The sequence below is a fragment of the Brassica oleracea genome, chromosome C1 (genome assembly GCF_000695525.1).
Source record: "Brassica oleracea var. oleracea cultivar TO1000 chromosome C1, BOL, whole genome shotgun sequence".
NCBI lineage: Eukaryota > Viridiplantae > Streptophyta > Magnoliopsida > Brassicales > Brassicaceae > Brassica > Brassica oleracea.
The window spans coordinates 9,725,520-9,740,718 of NC_027748.1; the positions used below are offsets into that span (position 1 = coordinate 9,725,520).

At 29.9% G+C, this 15,199-nt stretch overlaps 1 protein-coding gene across 1 annotated transcript; it reads right to left on the reverse strand.

Annotated features, from left to right (window-relative positions):
• Positions 1-12,165: 12,165 nt before the first annotated feature.
• LOC106324657 (probable lipid phosphate phosphatase beta) lies at positions 12,166-13,186 on the reverse strand. Its single transcript, XM_013762615.1, has 2 exons — positions 13,054-13,186; positions 12,166-12,998 (listed from the first exon to the last, which is right to left on the reverse strand). The coding sequence occupies exon 2, from the start codon at positions 12,947-12,949 to the stop codon at positions 12,314-12,316; it is 636 nt and encodes a 211-aa protein (XP_013618069.1). The 5' UTR covers positions 12,950-12,998; positions 13,054-13,186; the 3' UTR covers positions 12,166-12,313.
• Positions 13,187-15,199: the final 2,013 nt, after the last annotated feature.

Genomic DNA, 15,199 nt, shown 5'->3' on the forward strand with positions numbered 1-15,199 from the left:
GAGTGATGAATTCTACCAGGCGATGAACGACCCTTAGTTCTTTTTTTTTCCGGTTGTTGTATTATAAATTCAAAACTTATTTAAATATAAAATATTTTCGTATTGATTTATTTTTATTTTAAATTATAATTTTATTAATAAATTAAATAATTTTAATTATTTTTTAATTATATTTTTAAATTCTGTAAAATAATAAAAACGAAGTAAATTTGTAGCTAATGTACGATATATTTACGTGAAAACCTTACGAGGAAATGACGAGAAATAATAAACGAGTATTTTACGAGAAAACATTTACGAGGAAATGACGAGGAAAGATTAACGAGTATTTTACGAGGAAATACTTCCGTGGTAATTACGTATATTTTGCGAGGAAACACTTTCAAGATATTTACGTGTAGTTTACGAGGAACTCGTTTCGAGGAATTTACGAGGAAATATAGCGACCTCCTTACGTGGAATATTTATGTGGTCTTTACGACGAAATGATGTACTTCTTCTTTACGACGAAATATTTTTCTCGCTAAGTTACGACGAATTGGCGAGAAAATATGTGTTACGACGGATGAGTAACGAGCAAACGTGTTTCCTCGCTAATTCGTCGTAAATCCTCTTTTACGACGAACTCACGAGGAAAACCGCCCTCGTTAAGCTTATGTTTTCTTGTTATACTTAGCAAAATTATTACTCTTTTGAGCAAAGCTACCAAAACGAAAAAAAACATGAAATTTTTCTATCCTCTTCTTTTGGATGTGAAAGTTAAGATATTTTTTAATTACGTACTATCCAACTTTACATTAGAAATTTAGAAGAAAAAATTTCAAGTAGAGAGATATTATTGATTGTTAACAATAATTGTATCCATAAAGGTCTTTGACTAAATGTCCAACCAAACTTACACTTAATTGCCAAACAATGTTGGAAAATCTAGCCTTACATAAGAAAAAGCTTGTCACCTATAAGAATTAGGACCCATATATATGACTTAAATAAAAATAAAATGTACAAATCATCACCTTAAATTTATATATTTCAGATAAAAGAAACTGAAGGCAAATCGATTACCTAAATGTTGCTACTAAATACTAATCCAACACACGAAAGAAATTAATAATCTAACACAATTAATAATTTTTGTAAAGATATATTGTTTTGATAAATTTCCGGTTATAAATAAAATATGAAGAAATTTGACAGGGCTCGAATATATATGTATAAAACTTAATGTGAACATGTGTACATATACATTTTTTACATATACCTTTTTTGTTTAAGCTTTGCAAAGACAAAAAAATCTTGTTTTTACTGATTTTATGATAGTGAATTATGTATTTAAGTTTTTTAATACAAAATTGGATAACTAAAAAGTCAATATTTTGTGGTACATATCGATAATTTGATATCATAGACAATGTGAATTATGTTCTTGTACCTAGAAGGATTCAGTTATCACATCGTCATTGTTAACTCTCAATCAAAGGTTTTCTTGGAATTTGGTTATTTTTGGTGTTCGGTCGTCTCACTCTTTTCTGATTTTAGTCGTCTTAAATTGTTGCTGGTTAGTTTCATTTGCTAAGGTTCGTGTTGTCCAGGAAAACTTTTATTTTTCACCGGCATGGTTTTTGGAGACATTTCTGAAGTCTGTCGATTTTATCATTTCACCAATGTATTCCACATTATTTATATAAATATCAGTTGGAGGGAAAAAGGTTCAAATCCGTTTTTTTGTACTTGGTTACTCATTTGGTATGAGAATTCGTGGAAACAGTTTGAGCAAACAAAATGTTAATATGATCCTTTTATAAGAACTAGTTGTATAATAACTGTATGAACTAATATGGCGTATGATGTAAATGAAGTCCAATACACGACACTGATTTGGAATTTTAAATATGACAAAGATAAAGGAATCCAATGGGATGAAATTATCAATAAAAATATGAAAAATCACAAGATTTTTTTTTGACTAAATCACAAGAATGTTACAATGGGAGGAAGACATTGTTGAGATAAATAATAAGCAAAAACGTGGGTCAAGAGAAGATGAACAACACAAAAAGCTTGCATATCAAATCCATGTTTCATAAGTACTCAACATTACACACTCATCCACCCCCACTCAATTATCCAATTAAAAGTTCAAGAAATTTCCAAGTTGTGAACAGCTTGGTTTTGCAATATTTTGCATCATTCAAAAAGAAACAAAAAAATCACAATGAGTTTTTTTGATTACTCAATTAATGTCACAACGGCAAGCTAGAAAACAAATCGAACATGTTAATGAAAGTTTTAAATTTGAATAAAATCTTTCACATTTATTTTTTATTTTTTAGTATTTAGTATTTAGTATTTATGTCAAATATATTTAATTATACATTTCTTATAATCAATATATTTATAATAAATCTAATAAATATATACATATTTTTTTTAAAGAGATGATTTTAATGACTAAATATTATCTAATCCAAATGTAGTATAATAATATTTTTAACATTTTTATATATGAAGGTATCAATTTTAAATAGAATATAGAATATCTAATAAATTTAATATAAATAAATATATTTAATTATAATATTTAGATAGTTTTTATATAAAATAAATCAGTTATATATATATATATATAACATATTCAATATAAATATCATATTTTGAAGTCAATCATTATTATCTATTATTATCTATTCTATTAAAACTAAAGTACAAAATCTACTTGCATATTTTTAAGTGGGTTCCAACATATTTTTTTTTTCTTTTTACTTTATTAATTGTATTTGTCATAATAATTCGAAGTCATTTATTTAATGTATTAACCATAATAATTTCATGTGTTTAAATGAAATTACTCAATTGGTGACAAGAATTCAAAATGGTTAACAACATAGTTTTTATCTGTTTACATAATCAGTTAGATATGAACATTCAGATATACATTCGGATACATATTAGTTTTTATGGATATCAAGTTTTTGAACTTTAAAATTAAACTATGTTCGTGTATTATAAATTTTTGGACATGGTTCAAGTTGGATTCTTCCGGTTCCGAGTAAATTTTTAGGAACGTAAAAATATCTAAATAGCTTATATGTCTAAAAATGTCACTAAACAATTTATAAAAAAAAAAGTAAAAACCAAACCCGCACGGGTGCATAGGTCAAGCTCTAGTTTATTTTAAAACTCTAACTATTTATTTAGATAACATGGTTTACTTAGAACATCCGCAAGAGAAACATTCTCTAACAAAAGTACCTCAGCTTATTTTATTAATATCACTAAATAATATAACTGAAATTTAAACACACAAAAAGTGTAACCATTCAAAAGATGACAAATGTCATGAATTATTAAGAGACTCTCCTCTTGAGGAATGTCTCTCCTATTTTCTCTGTCCCTCTCTTCGTTTTCTATTTCTTTTTATTATTTTTATGTTGAAAGATCATGTGAAGTACTCTCATTGCTCATGCTCTTAGTTTCTAAATATATACATTTAAATTTTTTGATGGAATTTTTTCTAAATTATCACATTTCTAATATGAAAATTTTTATGTTTACGTTAACCATATTTACCTTTAATTTTAAAGAGATAGATATAAATTTATAATATTAGAGTTAACTAATCTAGACTTATACTTTATATCTGAGGGGTAGAGTTTTGGAAAATGAAGTGTAAAATTTTAATAAATATATAAATAAATACTTAATTTTAAAAATTAAAAATAGTTTCTAAAAGAATTTTTGAATTTCAAAAAGAAAATTTGACAAAAATTCTTAAATTAAAATAAAAATTGTTTTTTTAAAAAATTCAAATTTGAAAAAATATAATCTGGAAATTTATAATTTAAAAACTTATAGTTCGAGAACTATAAGAAATTTTTTTAATTTTATTATTATTTAAATATTTATTTATATTTATATATATATCTATTATTTGTTAAAATGTTCTTTTAATGAAATAAACATGAATTGTAAGACCAGAAGTGAAAATTTTCCAAATTGATACCACTTTTCAAACTTAACTTTAAATGATAACAATTTTCATAAATACCTTAAATTTATGATAAAATGATTAAATTAACTTCCAAAATCATTTATAAAATTTTAAAAATAATGTATAAAATATTTATAGAAGTTTATAAAATATAGACGAAAAACTTTTGATTGAATGTATTTTTGAAAAGTGATAATCAACTTAGGTTATTTTAAGAACTTTATTTTTCTTTTCAAATATAATAACATATACAAGATTCAAACAAACAAATATATTTATAAAATAATAATTAGTATTTGGTTAGTTTACAAAAAAAAAATTATAAGTATTAGGTTTTCATGATTCATACATAATTTAAGTTATTTTTAATAATGAATCAACCATTCTTTTTGTATCATTCTGTATCATTTAAATTAGTAATTTTTTGAGAAAATGGCTTTAAACTAATAAATTTTAAAATATTTATTAAAAATATGCTATTGAATTGAAGAAGCGAACATATAAAAGAGAGAATGATCTACGTTTTTCGTGTTGATGACTATAAATTTAAAAATCATTTCTACTTATTATAAAATTGAAAGTAGAACAAATATTAACAACAAAGTGAAGCAATTACATTTTAATGCATTTTAGTGTATGATCTCTACAAATAATAAAATAAGCAGTAAACAATAGTTGTAAATGATGAAAATTAATATTATTTTTTAGTTGACAAAAAGATATTTAAAATGTATTTATATTGTTTTGATAATTTGCTTATCTAGACGGACTGAACCTAGTAATAGACATTGTTTGGGATAAATATTGATTTTGATGTCCACGTGTTACTACGCATCAGTGGCGGAGCCACATGTAACGAGACGGGGGCCACTGAACCCAACAACATTTGAAAATTTAGTGTAATTTGTTAAAACCTAAGCTATATGCACCCATTTTAAATATTGTAGGTTAGTATTCATACCCCCAACAAAATTATTTCATGCATCCGCCACTGCTACGCATGGTTCATGTATTGTTTTACAGTTTAATCTCTTAAAATAGAACTGAAATTTTAGATTTTAATTGTTCAAAACTAGAAAATAGCATTGGATATTATATCTTTTGTTTAGAATCCTAAGTTTATGCTATCGTTTCCAATAATGTAATCGTGATCTTCAATACGGAATGAACTAGAAGCTTAGTACTTTAGTAGTAGAAAGAAAAGATATCACACTGTCTACCTGCGAGTTATCAAGAAAATTTTCTGCCATAGCTAGCTGACGTCCTAGTAACTTCTCTTGATCTCTTTATAGCACTAATCCAAATTTGAATTGATTTCAGGTTATTAATTCTAGTTGAAATATCATATGGTAGGAGAAAATTGATTTTCATATTTATTGTTTATGTACGGATTGCCACTTGCGTGGCTTTGAAGAAGTAAATAACACTGTTTTGTAGTTCCCCTTTCTCTTAAAACTATGGATTAACCTTTATAAAAACGATAACCTTTAAAGTTCTCCAGGGAACTTTTCTTACAAAAGACGTTACATTTTTTTTTTGAATTGAAAAAGACAGTACATTTCCAAAGTTCAGATTATGAAAATAGTATATTATAGTACTAATGATAATCTGCTGATCAGTTCATATAATAATGTTTGTTAATTAAATAGTTTTAACATTTTGCAACACTACGGTCATTATCGATTGTAAAATGCGAATACAAATGTGGATCTCTTAAATTTATCATCATTGTTGAAGATTTAATGTATTACAACTCATTTTAATTATTTTTAATACTTCATACGTGCAAGAAAAAATTAAGTTTTTCGGCTAAAACAAATCACCAAAACTAAATAGACAACATCGATTGTATAACAACGAAATGGGTTAGGTTGTATGCTCTCGATTTGTTTACTATTGAATTTACATAAGTGAATTTTCTACCTATATAAAATTGTGTTTTCGTTTTCGCCATTGTTTCACTGATATGAGTTTAGTTTATTAACTTATTATATGGATTCGGTGAATTACATAAGTGTCAATATAGAAAGATGGACATCTGTAAAAATTAGTTCCACTCTAGATACATATCTACGAATCAAAATTTTGTAGAAAATCATTGACAAACTCTTTTAACAGGTTAGTGTCCAAATCTAATATATCAAGTTGTTATAAAATATAAGTGCAAACTCGAAATATAAATGTGTGTCTATTATATATTCACCAGTTCGGTCATAAAATCATCTAATTCTAGAACAACAAAATAAATTACTTATTTTATTAGCGTAGGCTTTTGAAGTTTAGTTAGTTAAGAGTATACATATAATAATATAAAAAATACTTTACAATTCTAGTATATGTAAACTATGTATAAATAATAACCGTTTGATTTATTAAATGAAAAACCAGAAAACTTATAATAAATAGTACAAATCTCTCATTTTTACAATTATAATAACTAGATATGGTATCAGAGAGAAACAAATATTAGACGAATGATCAAATCTCTCATTTTTCGAACAAACTCAAAAGGAGGTGATTAGAATTTTGTCATATTTCATTAAAAGTTTTTTAGGAATAAAAATCAAGACTAAATTATTTAATCTGAATGAATTAATATATATAGTGCTTCCAATATTAAAAACTACTTCGATTTGAAGAAGTGTGTTTCTGGGATTGTCAGAATCAAATAAGGTATTAGAAAATACCTATTAAAAAATAATTTATATACATAAAATTATAATACATAAGAGTAAACACATAAATCAAAACCAATATCTTTTGTTAATTTACAATCACGTTTTTGATAAATAAATCGAACCAATAATTTTATATACTTTATATGGTATAAATTAGACTTTAGTGATATTGACATAGATATATAGTATATTTTAATATAAAAATTTATTATTGATACTTCCAACTCATATGATTTTTTAACATTAGTATATTTACTGTAACAAAAATTTAAAACGTTAATTACAAAACTTTTAATGTGAGATTTTTCAATACAAATTTCAAGATTAACATATAAAAATCTCAATAACTTTTTTACTGTAAAATTTGAAATTAAAATATTTATATACTTTTGTATAGTATATAATTTATTTCAAATGATATTAATATATATGTATATATATATATGAAAATCTATTAATGATACTTCATATTCATACAATTTATTAGGGCTGGCCTTTTATCCGATACCCGAACCCGTATCTAAATTCGATCCAAAAATCTGAACCGAAGTAGAAAAATATCCGAACCTAAAAGGATAATATCTGAACCCGAACGGATATCTGAAGATAACCAAACATAAATATATTTAACCTTATATTTGTAGTTTACTTCTCTCATTTTATTCAAAATAATTATATTAATGATGCACATTTCTCAAAATTAGATAATATACGTATATGGACAAAATCATTTGTTACTCACTTAAAATATATATCAAGCTCTTGTTTCTTGAATTAACAAAAGTTCATCTAAAATTTCAAAACAACAACTAAATTAGTGTATTCTATTTTTAAAGTTTTATCTTCAAACCTATTAATAGTTTAATCTTTTAAAATTTTTGAAAATCATTTAAGTTAAAAGTATATTTTAAATACAAAAAAAACTTAAACAATGAATAATTAATTTATTTTTTATTCAAAATTTAAATATCCGAATCTGACCCAAAAAATTTGAACCCGAACATAAAATACCCGAACTCGACCTGAAGTGTAGAAATACCCGAACGGGTTCTATACGTTTATACTGAAATACCCAATACGAATCCGAACAGGTATTCAAACGCCCACCCCTACGATATATGATCATTTATATCTTGATTGAACAAAAAAAAAAAAGTCAAACCACTGATCACAAAAACTTCAATGTGGGAGTTTTACCATTTTTAGTAATTAATAGTCGTTTTTAAAAATTCAAAATATTACATATTAGAAAAAATCTAAATTTTTTATTATATGTTTAATGTGATTGTTTAATTTCTTTTAACAATATAAAATTAAAAAAAAAAGAGAAGATGCAAAAATTGTTATCAAATATGTATTACTCATAATCATTAATTGTCATATATATGTTAATCATATTAGGTAATTCCGTAGTTTTTATTTAAGGAAAGAAAAAATATTTTTTTGTACACTATTAATTAATTTAATAGTTAGTTTAATAAAAATCATAGTATATGTTTATATGGACCAACTTATTTTTCTAAGAATTCTAAGAATCATCTTCGTGATGACACGTGGTTATGAAACACATGTTGTAATATTCCAGGATTAATATACAGGGGATGTACTTGACTCAAATTAAAGAATAAGCTTTTCGGTCCTAAATTTAATGCCTGCATTTTCTCGGTTCGTAATTTCCTCCAATAATTGAAATCTACCTTTCAAAATTTTGACTAAATTAACACTAAACAGAGCTAAACTGTATACAAAATAATTAACTTCCTTATACTACAATAAACAACCACCACACCTCTGATTCATTCACAAAGTATCTCTGGTGCTAATGAAACTTAATAATATGCGTTACTAGGAACGAATGATTTGGTTGTACACACGTAATATTTATAAGAAAATAGGCCGAAACGTTGGTCGATGAATATTTTCTTAACAAAAGCGACTTGCTTTGGAAAAAGGGTGACCAAAAGATTAATCAGCATGCTATATTATTAGTACACAATTTATGTAAAAACGAGGGCTATAGAAACTAGAAAATGGAGAACAATCCCCGTCCCCTAGACTATATTTGCGAAGTGATTTTGCCACATGTTTTTTCTACAATCAATTCACAAAACAAATATGACAAGACTACTGAAATTGATGACATGTCTTATAACTTAATATGACATGAACAATTGCATTTAATGTTAATTTATATTTTTGGTAAACTTTTTAAAATATGGTAATAACTCATATATTACATTTAATGTCAATTTATATTTTTGGAATTTTTTTTAGAATATGAGAATAACTCATAAATCATCATTAAATAAATATATTCAAATATGACCTTATAAATTTCGAAATATACTTTAATTATATATTTTTAAATTATACAATTTTATTACTAAAATTTTCAAAAATGTATACAATTTTTTTAGAAAATTATAAAAAATTAATCGTAAAATTATTATTTTCTTATATATCTACAAATTTTATAAATATTGTTTAATTTTAATTTTTGGTAATTATGCAACTTTTACAAATTTATTTTATATATTTAATTAAAATAAATAGATAGAAAATCTATCTAAGATTATAATTTCAAATATATACATGCATATTCTTAAATATAATTTTTATGTTTAATTAAAGCAGATTATATTAAAATATTGATACGAAAAAGAAAATTTACAATATTAATAAAATTTTATTTTAAAATATAATTTATATTTACCTGTTAAAAAATATTTTAAAATTTTTCACGACACCTAGTTTACCTAAAACAAAGTAATAAAAACAATATTTTAACCCAATTCCTCCTGTTTTGAATCCTCCTGATCTGCATTTATCATGTAAAATATTTTCATCAAAGCTACAAAATTAGATTTAATTTAATACGTCAAATACTTCTTAAGAACTTTATAAAATCAGTTCAAGAATAATCAACTTTCACTCAAACAATATCAGACAAAACCCCAAAAGAAAACACCAGAACCTGAAGAAAGTGAATTCCGTTACGGGTGTGTTGTTTGGTACTATCCTCTTCTCTTTCAGATTTTATATCGCAAAGAGAGTTACTCACATGTCTAAAAACCAAAATTTTCTTTTCAGTTTTCTTTTCTCATTTTTGGGGATGTTAGTGCAGGACATGCAATGATGAACTCAGAACAGCATGAGATCCTCTTTTTACCTGAGTTAGGTCACAGTCACAGGAGTGCTTGACTTGCAAAATTGAGGGCAAAAATAAGAAACTCTAGTACAACAATAATTCACCACAAAAATGGTAACAAAGAGATGACCATACCCATTCAACTCTCTGCCACTCAGATGTAAAAGAAGATTTCACTGCAACAATGTTCCATCATCACCTCTCAACTCAAATGATCACTCCTTTTTCTTTTTTTTTCTTTTTTTTTTTGTTTGAACTTTCTATGTGTGATTTAACTGTTCCCTAATCACTCTCCCTTTTGCTAATCATTAAACTGGAATTTGTTCTATTTTTTGGGTCAAAAAACTACGACGAGTGCTCACAATGGTGGGTAGGGTCACTAAACTATTAAAAGAGGGTTTGTTTTATAGCCACAGAAATGTAAGAAGCTAATCTAAAAGAGATCATTAAGGTTGAAACAAGGTATGTCCTTGTTTCATCTACAGGAAAGAACCATGTGAACTCATAATAAAAAGTTTCCCACTGGTGGGCATTGTTCTTGATGTACCATCTTACTTTGTGTGCCTCTACTTTTGCAGCATACATAAAACTAAAGAAAACAACACATACCAATCCCTCAATTGACTACACTCTCATAAATGATCTACTCTTACCCAAAACTCATAACCGATCGGTTTTTGTATTTTGGTTTATCAGGTTAACAACGAGAACCAATCGAAGAAGCAATATGGTGGATACAAAAGATATAAACGAGAGATTGTTGTTACCGCCAGAAAGTTATAATAATTGAACTTTTAGATTTAGGAACTATAACACCTCCTTGGCCATCTAAGCTTGACCCTGTTTTCTCAGTCTAATCCAACTGAGTTTCCTGCAGGAATTGCTGTAGTAAAAGCTGACACCTAACAAATTCTGTCAGCGATGATTTAGCAAGTTTATAATGCGAAATCAATCAATCACATTAAAAATAATACTGATCTAAATTTCTTTAAGAAAATGTCGACGAAGAATATTGAGAAGACAGTCTTGGAGTTACTAATCATGCACCACCTTTCATTCAAGCTTCAATTATGCGGATTTTAAAAAAAAAAAATAGTGTAGAAGACAGTCTCTTACATATTGCAGAAGTGGGTCCAAGTTCACACGCATCTCCTGCAACCTTAAACAGTCTTAAGTAAACTTACTATTATTACCTGTTGAAACTGGTACCTATAAGCCTATACGCCTGTCAGAACCGCACCTTTAACCAACCTTAAACAAAAGATGAGATTTTCAAACCAAAGACGGTCAAAAGAGGCAGAGATTCGAGTGAAAACCTGTAGCCGAACTTGCAAAAGTATATCCAACAACGGGAAGCTATTGCGAATGTAGAAGGCCATCAAGATCGAGCCAAAATGAAGTTTAGCAACGGTATTATTTTTCTGACGATAAAGAAAAGACTCTGTCACATGGTACAAGAACATATTGGCTGGCTACAATAAGAAAGAGAGCAAAGAAAAATAGAAACCTACTCATAGGTATGAAATATTCCAAAACGCAGAGGAATAAACCACAGATAAAACATCAAATCAATCAGCCATGGTCTCACTCCCAATATACCACATGCCACTGCTTTTCTTTTTTTTTTTTTTCTCGATTTATCTTCTGAAGTTACATAGATAGAAAGGAGATGGTAAAAGGTGTACAAGTAAAGTAAGGAGGTTGTACTCATCCGCAAGTTCACTGTTCCAAACAATTTATATGTCTCACAGTTTGCTCCACGAGTGTAGAAGACAATCTCTTACATATTGCAGAAACGTGTAAGTTGACACGCATCTCCTGCAACCTTAAACATTCTAACTGACTACTGAACCTTTGATGTACTATCAGAACAAACTAAAGGCGCTCTAAGAGGCGAGAGATTGATTCGGGTGAAAACTTGCAACCTAACTTGCAATAGTATATCCAACAACGGGGAGTTATTGAGACTCTAGAAGCCATCGAGATCAAGCCAATAAACAAAACCATGTTGGCTACTACACTAAGAAAGAGAGCACAGAAAAAAAGAAACCTACTCATAGCCTATGGTCTATTAGCAAGCATAACACGTTCACAGCAAACGCAAAAAACATCTAATCAATCAGTCACGGTCTCATTCCCAACATTCCACATGCCCACTGCTTTTTCTCCCTCGATTTATCATTAGAATCTACATAGATAGAAAATAACATGGTAAACGCTGTAACAAGTAAACTAAGGAGATTATACTCATCCGCTAGTTCACTGACTCACATATAATCTCAGGTCCATATTGAAGTAATAGTAGCATCAATGTGAAAGGTTTAGCCTTTCGATTCAACGTAACACAATGAACAAGCATTTTTCATGAGGTAACAGATCAAAAGACACAAACTTTGAATTCAAGAAACATAAAAATTAACCATTGTTTTATCAATGTAATCGAAAAATACTAAATTTGATGTCACAAACATTACATCAATAACAATAACATAGTTCTTACCACCACCCAAAGATCTGATCGAATCTCAGAAACCGAAGAGCGAAGAGAGCTTCAAGAACACCCAAGCAAGCACCAGCAGCTACGTCGAGCACGTAATGTCTCCCTAACAGAATCCTCGACACAGCGGTCACCGTAGCCCAGATCCACACACCCACCACAACCTCTCCTTTCACAGCTCCGTCTCCACGATCCCTCACCCATCCGTCTAAGAAAGAGTAGCTCGGAGAAACCATGGGAGACGAATAAGTGAAGAAGTGAACCGACGCGGCGACGAAGAAGACGCGAGACGCGTGCCCCGAGGGAAACGAGTAGTGATCGGCTGATACCGCTGCTGACATCGAGGGGTGATTGTAAGCGGGACGAGCGCGGCGGAAGATCATCTTGACGATTCCGACGAAGATTAGATCGAGGAGGAGGCCGAGGAGGAAGGGGATGAGGAAAGGGCGCAATGGAGGGGAGAGGAGGAGGGACAGGGAGACCGGGAAGGAGAATCGGAAATCGGCGGAGATTTCCAGGAGAAGGAGGATGAACGGCGGGAGAAATGGCTTCGCCGCCGTGTGAATCGCGCTAGAGACGGCGGCGTCAACCGCTAAGATGGAGCCGACGAAATTCGCCGCCGTTGACGGAGACATGACTCTCGTTAGAAATTTAATCTGCGAGATGAAACGGTGGCGTTTACAGGACGAAGAAGATCATAATCCATGAAAAGCGTTCGTATGGGCCTTTTGACAAAAAGATAATATTTACATTGGGCCTTTCTTCATTTACTCCATTCTAGAAATCTATAATCACGGCCAGATATATAATTCATTACAAAATCTTTTTCTTCGGCTTCATTTCGATTTTTTTTTCATACACTTGTTGAAGTGTACAATATGATATTCTTCTTCTTTTTGTAAACATATTAAATTTCTATTTAAAAGGTTTATGGACGACGTTAATGATTTTGATAATACACCTAAGTCTATTCATTCTTGATCGAAAGGAATTTCTATGGCGCCAATAAATAAAATAGTGTTATTAATGTTTTTTTTTGTCACAAAATATATGAGACAATAGTGTTATTAATGTTAGAAAACACATGTATCATAACAAATCATCCAATTCTGAACATGAGACAATAGTGTTTCTACCGAACAGATCAGCTATAGACTAAGTTTACTGTTTTTCTTTGTACTATTTTCAACACTTCGTTTCATTATTATACTACTTTATAGAATAGAATAATCAACATTATGTTTTGTATGAATTTACTATTTACAAGAATTCATTATTTAGAAGCATGAACATGTTTCATAAATCAGTTTATAAAAAAAAGTTTACAATATTTCGCATTTTACTTTTATTTATATCATTAAAAGTAACTTGTTATATGTCTAGCTTCCAACGATATGTACTAAATTTGCAAACAAAATTTTAGAACAATACATCAATGATAAAATCTTTGAATATGGAGATGGTGGGAGTGTTGGGATTGTGAAACTCCGTGTCTAATTCTATATTGTCCTATTAGTACGATATTGTCCATTTTAGGCCTAATTGGCAAACCCGCATGGTTTTACTTTAGGTTTCCTTCCCAGAAGGTCTCGTACTATTAGAGTTGGACAGCTCTTTATATATTATACTCTCTTTGTCTAATTCTCCAATGTGGGACTTAGTTTGTTATATCACATTCTCCCCTTCAAACTAAGGATCACATTCTCGTGTCCCACAACTGACTTCCATGACTTGATCTCTGCTACACACACCTCCCAATCCTAACTCGATGGGTCTCGTTCCTACTCGAAGGGTATTTTGGTCTTCTTGCAGATTTCTCGTCAACCGCTCTGATACCAATTGTTGGGATTGTGAAACTCCGTGTCCAACTCTATATTGTCCTATTAGTACGATATTGTCCACTTTGGACCTAATTGGCAAGCCCGCATGGTTTTACTTTTGGTTTACTTCCCAAAAGGCCTCGTACTATTAGAGTTGGACAGCTCTTTATATATTAGACTCTCTTTGTCTAATTCTCCAATGTGGGACTTAGTTTGTAATATCAGAGGGAGAGGAATACTGGAACATCCCGGGCCCGGCCCAAAAGGAGACTCAAGTGCTGGAGGCCCAAGAAGAAGAAACCCTAGACATAACTCCTTCCACTTCTTATAAAAGGAGAAGTTCCCCTAGGGTTTAGCCACAAGAGAGACAACAAGCGAAGCCCTGCCCGAGCAGAACCCCGCCGCCGCCTCTAGCCGCCGCCGTTCCGCCTCCGACGAAGCCAGCCGCCAGCCACCCACGAAGCCCTAGCCGCCGCAACCGAGCCCTTAGCCGCCGCCTCCTTGATTCGGTTTCGTGCAAGCAACTGAGATCTTAACCATAAGGTAAGACTGTGATCTCTAGCTATAAGTCATTGGGAATGACATATCCTAAACCCATCTCTCTCTTGTGTGAATCCTACTCTTAAACCAGATCTCGAGAAGTGACTGATTCCCCAATTTAGATCCAGATCTACTACTGCAAAAAGCTAAGGTGAGGACTTGGTTGTGAACTTGCCTCATGTTGAGTAACCAATGGGACTTAGTCCTTTGTTAATCAGATCTAGGACTTGTGTGTATGTGTGATGTGATATGTGATTGACCTTCTTGTTTAAATGATAGTATGTGTGAAGTGATGAAGTCGTAGGCATGTTAGGGTGGTCAAGAAAGTGATGATAAGATGTTGAGACGTGATGTGAATGATAAGTGAATGATGTTAAGGATAAGTATGAGTTAAGGGATCATATAGAGTCTAGAGGGAGTACGTGGGGTAGTAGTTCTACGCTAGGCATCCATAGGAGCTGTGGTGGAATCCACAAGAATATGGAGGCACCCATAGGAGCTGTGGTGGAATCCACAAGAATATGG

Excerpts from the sequence above, each read along its gene's own strand:
- LOC106324657 (XM_013762615.1), bottom strand. The coding sequence starts at position 12,949 with ATGTCTCCGTCAACGGCGGCGAATTTCGTCGGCTCCATCTTAGCGGTT.